The 17,081-nt window shown below is 28.6% G+C and overlaps 1 protein-coding gene across 1 annotated transcript; it reads left to right on the top strand.

Annotated features, from left to right (window-relative positions):
- The first annotated feature begins 11,735 nt into the window (after positions 1-11,735).
- On the top strand, positions 11,736-15,983 carry LOC123295287 (carbonic anhydrase 2-like). The gene is made up of 6 exons (XM_044876576.1): positions 11,736-11,769; positions 12,491-12,955; positions 13,353-13,526; positions 14,527-14,780; positions 15,015-15,248; positions 15,795-15,983. The coding sequence occupies exons 1-6, from the start codon at positions 11,736-11,738 to the stop codon at positions 15,918-15,920; spliced, it is 1,287 nt and encodes a 428-aa protein (XP_044732511.1). The 3' UTR covers positions 15,921-15,983.
- The last annotated feature ends 1,098 nt before the right edge of the window (positions 15,984-17,081 follow it).

Genomic DNA, 17,081 nt, shown 5'->3' with positions numbered 1-17,081 from the left:
AAATCAAATTTTCAAATTCAAAATTTAAATTTTACCTTGATTCTAAAAGGCTTTATAACTTAGAAATCAAAATACGTACTTCGAACGTAAAACAAATGATTAAAAATGCAAATTTTCTATCAGGGTTTATTTTAAGGTATTTTTTATTTAAACAATGGTAAATACATATCCCAAAGGATATGAGGATTCCTGAAAATGAATGTGAATATTATAAAGTGGTTTTCTAACTCTTACATAACTGATTGGGATAATTTTGACAGTAAAAACTGCTTAGCTTTTTTCATAAAGCAAAGTTAACAGTTTTTTTACTTCGAAAAAATTCTCGCGCTTGGGAATTTTAAGATTTTAGTTGAGTTGAAAAATATTTTAAAAAACACTCAGTAATTCATTTTTACATATATAAACATTTATTTTTTACCTGCATTACCGACTAAAATTTCTGATAACTTTGTTTAGTTCCCTCAAAGATGGTCAAAGATGGCAGACTATAGTTCGCGCTTACCTTTTACGTTATAACATTTTTGAATAGATTTATTCTTAAAAAATTTTCTGATAAATAATAAATGAAAGTACTTCTCTCTTCGATAATTTTTGATACATAGATTGACAGGGATTTTCGATCTGGGATTGCAAGTCTAAAAAGGCTTAACTTTTTACAAAATAAATCTCTTCTTCCAAATTTTTCCAGATAATTTTTTGTTTTTAAAAGTTTTAACTAATTTATGGTTGCCAACACCCATGGGCTTAGACATATTTTAACATGTTGATACACCCCTACGCGGTCTTGCTTTGGACTAATAAAAATGTTTTTTTTTTTATTATTAATATGAAAATAAAAAACAAGATAATTTGTGATAATTAGATTAATTTTGCTTGAGGTCTTTTTTATGATCAGTAAAATTAGTAAGACTACTAAATATATAAAAATGATAATATATTGTATAAAAAAAAAAATATATGAAAAGAGTGAAAATGGACTGTATTTAAAAAAAAAAATTTTAGTTAGCTTATATTAAATTATATAAAAAAAATTTTATTTAAATTATAAATAAAAAATATTGTATATATTATTTTCAATAAAAGTTTAATAATTGAATTTTTTGTTTTTAATTTCTTTAAATAATTTTCTCAATATAGAAATGAAATCACCCCGTTGTGTGTTTCAAACACAAGGAAATTATGGTAGACGCAAAATTTAAATTGGGGCTCCATAAAGGTTCTCCGTTCTTTTTTGTTATTCTAATAAGATGATAATTAATCAAAGAGGAAAAATCGACTAGTGACGTCATTACACCGCATCGCTATACAGATTACATATAAAACTTCGTTTTTCAAAAAAGAGACAGACAATAATCTTTGAATGTTTATGACTTCTTTTTTATCAATTTTAATTTAACTTTCAAATTCTGTCATGGTTTCAAGTCTAGTTTTACAATCTTATGGGTAATGTAGCAAATTCGACATAAAAAAACTACCCAATTAAAATAAAACGCCAAAAATTTTTGAATTCTTAGGATTGCCGTAGAGATCACGAACGTAGTTTCAAAGACTGTTTAATAATCATTAATTTGAAGTATTATCTGGTTATCAGATGGGTGAAGATCGACCTTATCCCGTCTCCTGGACTATGTATGTGTAATATAAATCCCCAAGGACTAGGAATATGAATTAGATAATTAAATTAGTTGCGACCGTTGTCTCTTGGGACAACTTCAAAAACAACAGATTTATTTCATATCTTTTATTATCATATTACACTTCGTTCTGATTTTTGACAGCCTTTTTCTCTGAATTGTGATGAAACCAAATTTTTTTTATTACTTTAGGTGAAGAATTTTCACTGCACGGGCAGAAAAGTGAAGTTGGTTTTTGAAAATGTTTCGAAGTATGCAAAAATGACTTCAAAACTCTTAGTTAAACTAAAAGGGAGATACTTTAAAAGTGGCGTCTTTGTTGAATATCGCCATAGGAATTACATATAAAAATCTGTTTTGCAAGAAAGATACGGACAACAATCTTTGAATGCTTATAACTTCTGCGTTTTTTAATAAATTTTAATTTAACTTTCAAATTTGTTTCCTACCAAGTCTACTGTTGACATTTTATAGGTAATTACGTCATCTACCCAATTATATATAGCATTGTTCCTTTTAACTGTTTTCCACGCGCGTGTTTATTATAAAATCCGGTTAGCGCGGAGATAGTTATCCTGATATAAAAGTTATCAATACTCACAATGAATAAGACAGTGATACACTTATTTCAATCTAAAATATTGCCTGGAGCGAATTTTGTTAGAAGTACGATTGTGTTTAAAACATAATAATAATAAAATGATATAATAATTTTATTTCCTTAGCCATAACAGACGCAAAATTTCAATGGAATATTTTAAACATTAATTTAATTATCTAATTCGTATTCACACCAGCTGTGAAAATACCTGTATCTTGAATAAAATATTACACAAATTTTTATTAAACCACAAAGTTTAAGGCCATATTTTTATTATGTTTATTTTACAATTTTTTTTAGCTTATGTTTTAGGAAGTAAAAGTATCAACATTCTCTGTTCAAATAAATAAACTATATCATATATTAATTTTTATTATTGTAAACATTTTATTTATTTAATATCTTAAGGCCATATTTTACAAATTATTTTTTTTATTTTAAAATTAATAAAAAGTAAATCTTTCAGATGCAATTAAAACAGCAATACTTTTATTGTTTGTATCAATTATTTCATTAAAACTGTAATAGGTTTTGCATAAACTTTGAATCATATCCTGCCTAAGGCATGTTATAATATTCATTCGCTTGTCGACTCAAATTTTTTACAGAAACATAAGTATACTTTTTGGGAGGCTTTTCTGAACTTAAAACTATTATTTTAGGTCAGGTTTTTAAGGAATTTTATTCTAAAAACATGTGATAGAACGATTTCAATAGTTATATTAAATTTAAATTGCGATTAAAAGAACATTACAGTTTCCCATACTTGTGCAAAATTAAAATTTCGTTATTGAATCAATTTTGATACTTCGTTATTTTGAATGTAAAATTTTTTTAAAATATAATCAATCACAATTGTTTTAAAAAAGTTCGTATTTTATTTTTTATTTTTTAGTAGGTGGACATCACATGTCATATCGTAAAATAAAATTAATCATGATCGTATCGATAAAGAACAATCAATAGTATTAACGCAGATCTTATCAAAACATCACATTAAAGGTCGCCGAATCGATTCCCTTGAAATAAATCCACTTTGCAATGTTATATTACTAGTGGATTTACTGTGGATGGATTTACTTATCTGTGTCCGGTACAGTTGTCCTAAATAGAAAAGTGGCAGAGTTGGGTGACTTATTTGTTTTCACACAGCCCAGATTGAAAATTATTGCATTGTTTATGAAAAGTTGTTTCTGGGCAACTACATTTCGTCGTACAAACTAACTTGCAAATTATTTTCGAACTAATTGAACCGTTCTGTAAACTTAAGTAAGTAATGATAACTTTACCAAGAAAATAGAAGAGATACCACTTTATAACCAAAAATCATGTGAGCTCATCGAATTTCAAATACTCTTTACCGATTAGTGTCTGCTCAGCAGTTAATTTTAATAAGAGTATTTATTATTTATTGATGATTAATAATTATTCAAATGATGGATTGTTTCGATTTATAATTTTGACAAATGTTTGCGCGATTGAATTGTACTTTCACAACACCCGCATCCTAATGGTCACTATAGAAGGCCTTATTATGCAATTAGTTAGTTCTCTGTAAATATTCGCAAGTTTTGTTCAGTACATTTTTTCTTTCTGAAAATTAGTTACTGTTTTTGAACCATTATACAAACGCACGCTAGCAATAGATTTTCCGCTATGTGAGCATATTCTGAATGAACAACCACGAAATTAATTGTACAAGAAAATTCGCTTTCCTTGCTTTAATTTTATAAAATCAGTAATTTTTCTAGTGGCCGACCAACCTTAAGGGTTATAAATTTATTAAGTTCCCATCAAGCATTCTCTCCATCCAAAGATATTAGATCTAGGACCAAAAATAGTATTGGACAGTCACAGCAGAAACTGGAAGTTTGAGAATCTTTTGTCAAGGTCAAACCTAACAACTTTTTCCTCTACGAAAATGTTCAAAGTCATATAGGTACTTTTTTAGGGAACCTGGAATTGAAAAATATCATCCCTGAATGGGGAATGCCTGATTATGAAAATTTTATAGAGGGAGGAGTTATTAAGCCCAACCAAGGTTAAATAATGTTAGTGGCAATTCTAGGATGAGGCACACTTAGACCATAGGGTATGTTGTGACACCAAAAAGTAGGTTAGCTCATTCCCGCCCACTACTCTGTGAACCATTTGGAGCCGTTTAAAAACAGCAAGCGTGCTTTGATGGCAAAGGACTGCCGATCGGAGAGATCGTCAAAGAAAGAATGATTCAAATGAGGCATTCTCTTCCTTGCAGATCTGGAAAGTGACAGAGAAGATTAAACATCCTTTCCTTCTAATCCTCACTGTTACAGCTTCGGAATAATCGTAAAGTACTGGCAGACAAAATCGTTTAGCGTACCTGCCACCTAGCCAGTGTCCTGTAATAGACGCAATTATTTTGCTAATAAAGCCCCTTGGAAGTGAAATAAGTTCTTCATAACACCTAAAATTGTACTCCGACTGTCTTCTAGTATCACAAAAGTCACGACCTAGATTAAGGCCATAATTTTCCAGTCGTTCTCAAATGACTATAAAATATTACATGTGACCCCAGACTTGCATATTTCACACAATTTCAGTGAAGCAATTAGGTTCATATATATACCTAAATAATATAGATTTATGAAATAGCCAATACATTATTATTATGTCCCTAGATTAATTAAATCCAACCCACAAGCAATTAACCTTCAGAAAATAAAAATATACCATTTTGTTTAATATTATTAATGTTTGCTCTTTTTTTCATCTAATTTATTAGTAATATTCAGGCTCTTACATAAATTGGACTAATTTTTTAATAATAATTTTTAAAAGGTTCTTTTTTTTGCTTTTAATATTTTTAAAATGTTACTTCTATAATACAAATATCATAATTAATATGCGAAGTGCCACACACAAACTACCTATATTAATATAGCGAAACACCGAAACCACAAATTTTCCAGCTTTTCTTGGCATTTCGTTGGTTTGGTAACTAACAAATGTACATATGTAGTATGAAAAATAAGTTGTTTCTTGTTGAATTCTGCCTTGCTCAAATTTGGTGCATAAAAAGAGAGTACCGGTAAACGAAAAAGATTCCTGAAAATTTTCGATCATTCGTTCTAAGCCAATTTACCTAAAAGTATATGTTAGGTAATAAGTAAATTGACTAAGAACGAATGATCGAAAATTTTCAGGAATCTTTTTCGTTTTACGGTACTATCGTTATTTCTTTTTATTCACCAAATTTGAGATTGGTTACTCGAATGTATTCCAAATATTTATACTATGGCAAAGGGGTTTCAGTCAGATAGAATCGATAATAATCCTTTAAGGGTCCCAATCTTCATCGAATGACCGAACCTTAAAACTGAATATAATAATCATTTTTCTCGGACCCTATTTTTATTCTTTTTATTTTCGCTTTTAATTCTACATTTAAAATTATCCACTTTTTAGTGAAATAAAGCTTGTTTTTTTAGTTTAACATAAAATTAATATCGGTTTGGCATTTTATTATGAATATAGACGAAAAAAAGGCCGGACCTGGAAAAAATTACAATAGTGACTCTGAGGTTATAGATCGTTAGGGGGGCATGTAAATAACTTTAAAAAAAATTGCTACATTTTATGTCATTGGAGCAACGTCATACGAGTTAAATTACAAAAAGTAGGTGGCGTTAAAGTATCAAAAAAAGGGTTTTTCACGATTTTCATTAAGAAAAAATGATGTTTTTGTAAAAGTGTAAATGAGAAAGTTGTTTGACTCAAAATTAGCTTCAACTTTTATTTAAACAATTTTTATGAAAAACTTACCGTTTCCGAGCTATAGTAAAACAATGTATGTTTAAAATAAACCAAGAAAATAAAAAGGAAATCAAGTACTCCTTTTCAAAATTTTAAAAAACTTAACTTTCAGATTTTTTAGCAAGCTGTATTTCAAAAACGGTAAGTTTTACAAAAAAATTGTTTAAATAAAAGTTGAAGCTATTTTTGAGTCAAACAACTTTTTTATTTACACTTTTACAAAAAAATCATTTTTTCTTAATGAAAACCGTGGAAAACCCTTTTTTGATACTTTAACGCCACCTACTTTTTGTAATTTAACTCGTATGACGTTGCTCCAATGACATAAAATGTAGCTGACAGTGTCTTCTACATTTTTTATTTGAAAAACTTTTCCCTTAAATCAATAGATTCCGAGAAAAACGCATTCCAAATTTTTTTTCCCCATTTTTTTGGATTTTCTCAAAAACAGCGGAACGAAAAATTCTCTTAATTTTTTTTTAAGTTATTTACATGCCCCCCTAACGATCTATAACCTCAGATCCACTATTGTAATTTTTTCCAGTCAAAATGCCAGATTTACTGTACCATAGTATCATATACAAATATCTACAATACTTCCGTAAAACAATTATAATAATTAATCAATCAAAAAACTAATTTATATTATGCTGAACGACCTCACCCAAATTTCACATAAACTAAAGATATTCGCATTGTTTTAAATATATTTTGGATAATTATATTAGATTAAGAAATAATGGCCAAATTTCATATCATATCGTTTTGAAAGAAAAATTCTAACTTTGACAGCCATGACAATAAAAAAAACCATTGATTTCTGATTTAATTCCTAATAAATAAAATATAAAATTTGTAAAAATATGAATTTGAAATAGATTAAGTGAAACAATCTTAAATTTTCGTAACGATTTTTTATATAAAACTTACTCCAATTATACAGGCTGCTCCAAGAATCATAGATAAATAGGAGAAAAGTTGTAAAGAGGACAATATACTGGGACGCAAAGTCACTTTGCCTTTTCGGTTATGGCTGCTCAAATAAAATAGTTTAAGCTGAATCCCTGCAGCTTTAAAGATGTTCTGTAAATAAAAAGTTTTGTGCCATATTAGACAACATTTTTAAGCCTAGCTGTGAACAATGAACTATCTAAAATGATCAGTCTTAATATTTTCCCAATTTTATGTGACTCAATCAAATGTTAACGTTTTCAATAAATTATATATTGTGTATATTGTCACCGGAGCTATAATTAATTTTGTAAATACACATTATGTAAATTTTCTAAATCAATTGGATCCTATTAATCATTTTTACATACATAATCAGTTTTACGTCCATATACAAACCATCAGAAAATGAAGTTCCTCGCCTGATATATCATTCTTAACCTCCCTCAAAACAGAGGAATGTTAATAAAATTTTGAAGCATCTACATCAAGATCAAAAAATGGTTTCATTTATTTCAAGAATGATTTAATTGTAGTTCCCAACCAGCTGTTCGAAAAATTAGTTTGTAACTGTTGAAAAATTGGAAAATGTTTTTTTGTTTTTGTTTACAAATGTAATCCCCTTTTCCACCTTTTCTTCACCTAAAAAATACATGCAATTTTTACATATTGTGTTTTCTTTTAACATGCATGCATAGTGCATACATGTACGGCAGATGAAAAGCCCGACGAAAAACACGCAAATCGAAAACCTTGATTTCCATTAACACGTAAATTCGGCCTCGGTTAACTAAATTTTTCTGAATTACGATTCTCCAAATGTTAGGTAAAAGCAACCAATGAATTTTCAATTCACGATAAGCTCACAGTCAAGCATTAAAGTGTCATTATTATTCAGTTCTGCTATCAAAGCCTTGTCTGTCTACGGTAAAAAAAAACGATAACTAAGGAGGTGGATAAATGAATAGCTTGTAATCGTTAATTACCAATTAATTTATTATTATTTCACCCAAACATGTCATCAAATTTTGGGTGGGAGGATAATAAAATATTTTACAATTTAACACAAAAAAATTATTTAAAGAAAAAACGTGTTAAAAAATCAACGTTGCAATCACAGAAATTTAACAAAATATTATACCAAATAATACAATTTTTAAAATTAAACTTTTATTTTAAATCGTAACAAAAATCGCAGGACTATATTTCCAAATTTTATCGTTTGGAAGTCAAGAAATGTTGGAATCTATACCCGTTTTACGTGGGAATTTTTATTTTTAAATGATTGTATAACAAGTAATTTTTGGCAGGGAAGAATAGGTTTATTGGGTGTCAATAATAACAAAATGAATTCTAATCTTAATTTACCAGGCAGAAATTCGGTTGCTTTACTAGTTCGCAGTCAGTGTTAGTGTAGTCAAAAAATATCATAGAAATATCATTCATTTATATGAATCCAATTTTGTAAAATATCACGCGGATTTTTTTAGATATTTTTGAGCAGAGAGCATTGGATATGTAAATCAAATTATAACCATAAATGATAATTCTAAATTAAATTACACGATCATTAATTTGAATCCATGAATATTTAACAAAAAATTGAATTAATTTTATTATAAAAAAAATTTTCCGAACTTTTTTGTGTTAATGTCTGCCCCCACATTGAAATCTAAAACGGATACGGATCTGATTAAATGAGTCCAATATTATTATTAGGTATTATTTAGAGAGAGGTGGTATAAACTATTTAAATCTAATTTTTTAGTTCAAAAAACTCAATATGTATTTTATCTTCAAGTTTGGCGGTTTAAATGCTTAGCTTTGAAGACAGTTTATATATTTTTTTTATATTAAAAGTGATTAAAAAATTAATATAAACAAATTGTAAGTAAAAGTTTTATTAACCCTTAATTACTCACCTGGGGTCATCAAAATTTTCAAATCATCGGATATTTTTTAATTTAAAGTGAGTTTGAGTGTATTGAATAACCGGCGATTTAACTGTGTTTATAAATAAAAAGTGATTGATCGTGTGCGAACTTTGTGCTTTAAATATTGAATACTAGCGACCCGCTCCGGCTTCGCAAGGGTGAAATGCTGATAATCAACTATATTGTGCATATATTATACATATAAACCTTCGTCTAGAATCATTCTATCTTTTAAAAAATCGCATCAAAATCCGTTGCGTAGTTTTAAAGATCTAAGCATACATAGGGCCATTCGGACAGCGGGAAGTGACATTTTTTTACTATGTAATGATACGCGACGTCCTAATGAGGGTAAATTTTAATCTTCATCAGCTTCCTATGCAGCAAATAAGTCTTTAAATGAAGTAGGGAGGAACCACCCCTAAACACTTGACAAAATTTAACAAAATACCAGATTTAGAATGTTCGATTCCATATCATATTTCACCATCGTAAATTCCTCCCATTTGGCTTTTTATTTTAAAAATTTGTTACGCATTTTGCAACTAGAAATGTTATCAGAAGGGACACCATCCTGGCCTTCTGGTTGGTGTCATTCTTATCCTTTCGGCGAATTATTTTTATAAGTACAGTTTCACTATTCTACTTCTGTTCACGATTCACGTTATTAAATATATTGTTGCCATTAATTCATGCCTGCAAGTGCTGACATAATTACCTTAGAAAACATTGCTACAAAGATTTTCTTTAAGTCTAAGTAGATTCATGTATTTTACCCCATTATTTTTATCAGTAATTTTCTTTTTAATTTTTAAATTATCTATAATTTTAAAAAACAAATTAGGCTAATCTCAATTTTTTTAAATATTTATGCAAATAATACAAAATAATATTAATAATTAAAACCAATTTTTGATGATTTAAAATTGAAATTTAAGAATTTATTGTTTCTAATAATGTGTACTTAAAATATTTTTTGAAACTAAATACATGGATTAAAAATATTAATAATTAATTTTTTTTATATATTCCATTTGCAATATATTAATTATTATATTTATTTGAATTTCTGCATATATTTATTTGATAGAGTAAAATTACAATGTATTCAAAAAGTGTTGTTCATCAATTTTGAAACATTACACCGGCCCAACGGCAATTATAATCTTCTATTACAAATTGGATATTGCTCTAACCAATTTAAGAATAACATTGGTTTTCTAAGTATTTTTTTATATTTTAAATATAATGCTAAATTATTACTTTTTTCTACTTGAAAGGGGACATCTTGTGAAAAACTTACCTGGAATATAAATGTGACGTAGAGTTTCAGGATCGTTAAAGATTCAAGCTCTAGTTTGTAAATGGTAAGAGATAGACGGATTGTTTAAATTAAAAAGTTGTTCTTTATAAAAAAATGATAAATTTTTAAATCGAATGTAAAAATAAATTGAGAGGGATATATTTGCATTAGATTTTCATATAATTTATAGGTTTTCGGGGGGAAAATTTCCCCACAAAAGTTTGGAAACACTTTGTTGGAAAAAAGTTCACTTCGGGAAATTAAAATTATAAATTCAGCATCCTAAATAATTATTACTTTTTGAATACATTGTACTAAAAAGTGTGATTTGTATAATTAAATCAATAAATTATAGGTAACACTCAAATATTTTTAATAAAATAATGACCTAAGGATAAATTTATTGATGTGTAATAAGTAATTATTATCTGCAGATTCAAAAACCATTAATTAAAAGAAAGTTTAATTAATATACTATATGACTTATAGCTTGGATACATTTGTTGAGAAACGATAAATTAAAGGCTTGTTAATTAATAGTTTACTAAACGTGAGAAAATTGATGCAAAAAACTATTACATGATCAATTATCATACTTCCAATATAATCTATATATGTAATACTTTGTAAATACATCTTAGTCTTAATTTTTGGTCTGTGTTGAATCTTCCATATTTTGGAGTATCCATATTATACAGAGTAGAGTATCAAAAAACATCCCACTTCAAAGGACAGTCCACAATGGCCATTGTCTTGTAAAATTTCATTCCATTTCTTTATATTCGAAAAGTTGTTTTCGAACGAAGCGAGCCAAAAAGGCGAATTTTTGATGACTTAGATCAGTGAGATTTCAAGCGATCGTATTTTTTCGCCTTACATCTTATTGTTCCACCGCAACTGTCAAGCTGTTATGAGCTCTGAATGATCATTATTTAAAACCACAAGAGCAGATTGACGAGCACTGAGACAGAGACATTTTAGCAGAGTATTTTTGGATAAAATTGATAAATATTTCAATCGTTATTTCGAAGGCATTTTCCCACAGCAAAATAATATATCATAGCAACTAAACAGTCCTAATTGTGAAGCCAAAAATTGAAGATATTGTCATAGAGAAGTTGAAGAAATTGTTAATGATGTTGCGAGACAATACAAAATTTGACTTCAAATCTAATCGACTATTACTCTTTTTCATAATTATCTTGTCTCGTTCTGTCAATAGCATAATTGTTTTCTCGTTTGATCTCATGTTCTTCAAACCACCAATGATTCTCGCGGCAATATAAGCTCAGACTAAATATAGGCAGGTTTCGCGATTGACAAAGATAACATTCAGAAAATATCGTAGAAACTGGCTATTTCTTTGAAATTTTCTATGTAATGATAGTCTAATCAATTGATTAATTAATTAACTTAAGTTAATTTAATTTCAGGCTGTGTTTTAACTTAAACTAAAAAGTTTTCTTTTTTTCAGAAATATGAAAATCTTTACATTTTTATTAATTATGATAATAGAAATGTTTAATGGGAATAATTGTACAAGTTTATCAGGTAAAAAATATAAATTATTCCACCAAAAATTAATACCCACATATTTTTAATTTACTCAAGGATAAAATTAAGCGCTTTTGCATTAATGTCCACAGAAATTTTTAGGCTATCATCTCGTAAATAAATCCAATTACATTATTATTACAAAAACTATTAATTTTTATACCATGTATATACATGTAATATACAAGGTATACAAAATTTTACTTACAAATATTGATGCTACCAACAAAATTTTGGTATAGGTGATCATAAAATCACCTAATTAGTCCATTTCCGGTTGTCTGTCTGTCGTCTGTCCGTCTGTCATCACGATAACTCAAGAACGAAAAAGGATATCAAGTTTGTAGCGTGCTCAGGACATAAAAAGTGAGGTCGAGTTCGTAAATGAGCAACATAGGTTAATTGGGTCTTGCGTCCGTAGGACCCATTTTGTTAACCGTTAGAGATAGAACAAAAGTTTAAGAGTAAAAATTGTTCGTTATAAAAAATAAAACAACTTTTGTTTGATACATTTTTTCGTAAACATCACTGTTTACGCGTGAGGGCGTAAATTAGGCGTAAATTTTATAGTATGTATTATATGGGAATATCAGTTATGTATGTGTGACATGTATGTGTGTGTAATGTGATAGAGTAATCAACACTGTCTATGCATGTTATTTCAACAGTTAACTCAGTCAATTGTTTGTTTTCACTTGTTTTAATTGAATATTTACAGCAGTGAGTTCGTTTCAATATTTACAAAAATTTTGGCAAAATTTTCTACGACCAAATAATATTCATTACGAAATATATTATACACCTATCGATACAAATTATCAGAAATATCCGGAAACTGAGAATAACGAATATTTGGAAAAAGTCTATTATGGTAATAATTACATGCAACAACCAATCATCGATAATCATGATCAATTTTTTAATTATAATAATCGGAATATATTGGAACAAGGTTCAATAATTCGTCAAATTCCATCATCACATCAAAATCCAACAAATGATTTGGATACAATAGTTCCAAAAAATACAAGTAAAATTTATATTGAAGATCTAATACTTCCAAATAATTCAGGAGGGCTTAAAGATGTTAATTACTTCAATCAGTTTAGACAGGAGCGAAATAATTTTAGAAAACTTTATGGTGCCATGAGTTTTGGATATGAGCGAAATCATAAAGTCCTTGGTGAGTACCATGGAATTCTAAAATTTTAATTTTCTATTTCAGTTTTAGCTGGGGAATACAATTAAAATTTACTAATTGGGAAACACAATTTGCTATCGAGTACGGAACCCTAAACTCGCACTTAAAACATCCCTCAGAACACTTTCGATCAAATTGTCTTTCAAACACGCAGAAAAGCAGTTCGTCTGTTTAGGAGCTACGATGGATGCTACAGACAGATACACAGATAAACAGACACGTTAAAATCATAACTTTAGAAAGAGCGAGAGATATCATGGACACCCGACAGAAACTATGTTCTTTTCCAATAAACAATGGGTTTCAAAATCGCAAAACTTTAATCTAAATGGGGATTTAGTTTTAGACATGTTAAATTTATGTATGTTAAATTTTCTAGAACCATCACAATGGCATTTAATGTATCCAGGATGTGGTGCAAAACGACAATCTCCCATAAATATTATTGATAACAGGATAAGACAGTTTCCTTACCATTCAGAAAAACCATTTAATTTTGAGAATTATTTCTTAATGCCGAATTCGGTGACATTGAAAAATACGGGACATTCAGGTTAGTTTCGTATTTATTATAATTAAAACGTATTCAGGTATCTAACAGGTAATACAAAATCGCTTGTATTTATAAACCAAAAAGTGAAAATTTGAGGCTCCTAATCAGTCGCAAATCCACACAAACATGTAAAATCGAATTTGTCAACAGGCAGAAAGGCTTTCCACCAGGTTATCATAAAGCCGGTTTTGGGTCTAACTCTTAGTCCATATTACTATTTATTGTATCATAAATTCAAATTTAGAGGCCTTATAGATCTATTTTTAACGAATATACATATTAATCATATTAGTTTAATTTACTTTCTAATCGTGATAATAATCGATTATTTGAAAAGGATTAATTACATAAACATATGACATTTGAATACGACAATTATTCAATATTTATTTAATTGGTTCAAAAAATATATTCTTGAAGTTGTATAAAAAAATAACTAGCTATTTATTGATTTATTTTTGAAGCAATTAATTATTATTATTATGAAATTACCGGTTGTAAAATAAACCGTTTCCTTTTTACAATTCCTTGTACAAAGTAAAAGAAGTTTTTTTATGACACTGTTATGGATGTACGAGCGCTAGGGCAATTTTGGATAAAATGGCTTGATTTTTTTTTATAAAAAGTCTAAATCAATTCTGAAAATTTTAGGGGCTAATAAAAAGCCACAAAAAATATATTTCGGTACAATAAACACGCTTTCTTGCTTTTTTTATTATCGCAAAAATGCTGTCAGCCATTTTGGTGACGTAATATTGGTAAAAACGACAGTGGTGTATGTAATTATTATATGTACAAATAAAGTTGTTGGTAACATAACCCTACAATTGCTGTGTAAAGCCATTAACAAATTAGTAATGAATGCATATTCCTTTTGCCTATATGATGTCACATCATGGCAATTCGTGCTTTTTTAGGTCACGTGATATACAGATTAAAAATGATGAATTGTAATTTTAAGTACCCAATTATATTAATGTTAATTTTGTAAATTTTCTAGTTGAACTGAAATTTAATTATTCAGATCCAAGTACTCGACCATTTATCGAACATGGTGGTCTAAAATATCGATATGTACTGGATCAATTACACTTCCATTGGGGTAATACAAATCTTCGAGGTAGTGAGCATGCGATAAATTCTAGATATTATGCAGCTGAAATACATGCAGTACATGTTCGATCCGATTACGAAAAGTTAAAAGACGTCATAGAAGATCCACAAGGTGTACTTGTGATTGCGTATATGTTGAAGGTAATTTTTGTTACGTTTTGTATCACATCACTGCCAAAAGGGTAAAACCGATTACCTAAACTTTAAATTCGTATACAGTGTGTTGCATTTAAGATGAAGACACCCACATATTTTCGTTATTTATTGGAATATCGATTTGAAATGTAACGATATTAAATTATCAATTTGTCCAGTTCTTACATTCCATAGTTTTAAAAGTTCAATGTTTAATTTTGTAACTAAATTTTGTTGCAGTTGGACGATCTAATTTTTGATAGAACATTAGAATTAATTACAAATTCCTTGACCAAAATTGTTCCACCGAAATCTAGTACAGAAATTGAACCGTTCCCTCCATCTTTTCTGGTTACAACGAATTTTAATAATCATAATATTGTTTCTTATGCTGGCTCGTTAACAACGCCACCATGTGCGGAAGCTGTAACTTGGTTAATTGCACCTGAAACGTTAATAATCTCAAGTACACAGGTAAGTGAAAAGAAAAATTTTTAGCCTCAAAGATCATATATTCTAAAGACTCACAATTTTTGACGTAAGTTAAGCTTAAATTTAAGCTAAAAAATTTAAATAATCGGTTTTTAGATTTTTTTCGATGTTGAGTTCAGAGACTTAAAAGAGGGTTTTAGATTAAATTAGATTATAATGGCTGTCTACGAGGGATATATTTAGGCCATAGTGCCTCTTGTGACACTTTTTATATGTTTTATCACCTTTTCGGCTGATAATGTCAGCTTCATTACAACTTTTTAAAAATTTAATATTTTTATGTGACGGCGGAAATCGAACCTACTGCTCCAGCCATACTAGGTGTGACTGAACTTTTTATGAAGATCTACGATTAAAGATTTTAATTATACCTACCGACTGCGCCAATTATACTTAAAAAATAATATAGTTTCTAAGGTATTATTAACAAAATGATCATTAGTCAGCTCGATAAATATTTCAGAACAGTGACATATCTTTTAGTTAAAATCAAATGATATAAAAATTAATATTTAATTTCTTTTCTAGTTAAACAAATTTCGTCAGCTAGAAACAGGCCATGGAATAATGTCGCAAAATAATCGTCCAATACAACCAATGAATAGAAGAAAAATTTTTGTAATATCTTCATTTGATACGCAGAATTACAGTTAAAGCGCGATCATTTTGAAGACCTTTTAGCGTTTCTATAAAATTTACCTAAATATCGAAATAAGGTTATATCTTATTACAGATATTTTTGATTAAGAAACGCTTCTGAAAATACGTATGCAAAGGCAATTGGTGTTGCCTTTTCTATATCGTCGTTAAGATAGTAATGTATTTACCACGAGCGTGTCCAAAGAAAATAGTTGTAGTTCAATGTGTTAAGATATTACACAGGGTGTTTCAGAAGGAAAACTAAAAAAAAACTTATTCAGGGGTGTAGAATAAATATAAAAGTTTCTATAAACATGGGTCCTATTCTTAAACAGTACAGAAAAAAACCGACTTGTCTTTATTTCTGTAAAGTTGGAGATAGGACCTACGTCGGCCATATTAATTCGTTGCGTGAAGAACCGAACTTAAGGTACTCTATCTTTTCTTTATACTACTGATATGAGTTTTCCTACAATAATTTCATCATTTATGTATTTAAGCAACGAATAGGAACCTTTATATTTATTCCGCGTACCTGAATACTTACCTAAAATATTTACCATTCCTCCTGAAAAGCCCTTTATTAACTTTTATGATATTTATACGTCAGAAAGTGCTAAAAAAACGGGATTTAAAAAAAAATTAATAAAGAAACACGAAATAAAACGAGTAACTGGTAAAACTGGGTGATTCGAAACTGTGGGGTAAATAAAACCTATGGATTATTTAGCAGAAAAGCTTCGAAAAACGGTTTACAACGAATATTGTCCCTATTCATCCTAGTTTCCCGATTCACTCTCTTTTACAGTACTAAAGAATATTATTTAAAGTTGTTTTTTTTTTTTGTTAAAAGAAATTTAAGGTGGTATTGCACTATCGAAGTCATACCACTCTAGTCAAATCAGCAATAATTTTTTTTTTCAATCTATTGTAAAAATTTTTTATAATATGAGTATATAATTTATAATAATAATAATTAATAAGTTAAACCTAATATCTATTTTTAAGAAATAAAGAAAAATTAATTTTTATGTATTAATTTTACTGGTACTAAGCAGTAACAAATGTTACGATTGCAGTGCCACTGCGTCAAAAATAAAAAGCTTTATGGGGAACCATATAATATGACAAGCATGGCGTCGATGGCAGCAATAAATTGTTAACATAAATATTGGG

This window comes from Chrysoperla carnea, chromosome 1 (assembly GCF_905475395.1).
Source record: "Chrysoperla carnea chromosome 1, inChrCarn1.1, whole genome shotgun sequence".
NCBI lineage: Eukaryota > Metazoa > Arthropoda > Insecta > Neuroptera > Chrysopidae > Chrysoperla > Chrysoperla carnea.
Note: the sequence above shows the minus strand (reverse complement) of the source record. Positions and strands in the feature narration are given on the sequence as shown.

Bases quoted from the DNA above. Each gene is read 5' to 3' on its own strand.
- LOC123295287 (XM_044876576.1), top strand. From the start codon at position 11,736: ATGTTTAATGGGAATAATTGTACAAGTTTATCAG. The intron at 11,770-12,490 runs GTAAAAAATATA...GAATATTTACAG, and splicing joins TAATTGTACAAGTTTATCAG to CAGTGAGTTCGTTTCAATAT. The intron at 14,781-15,014 runs GTAATTTTTGTT...ATTTTGTTGCAG, and splicing joins TGATTGCGTATATGTTGAAG to TTGGACGATCTAATTTTTGA.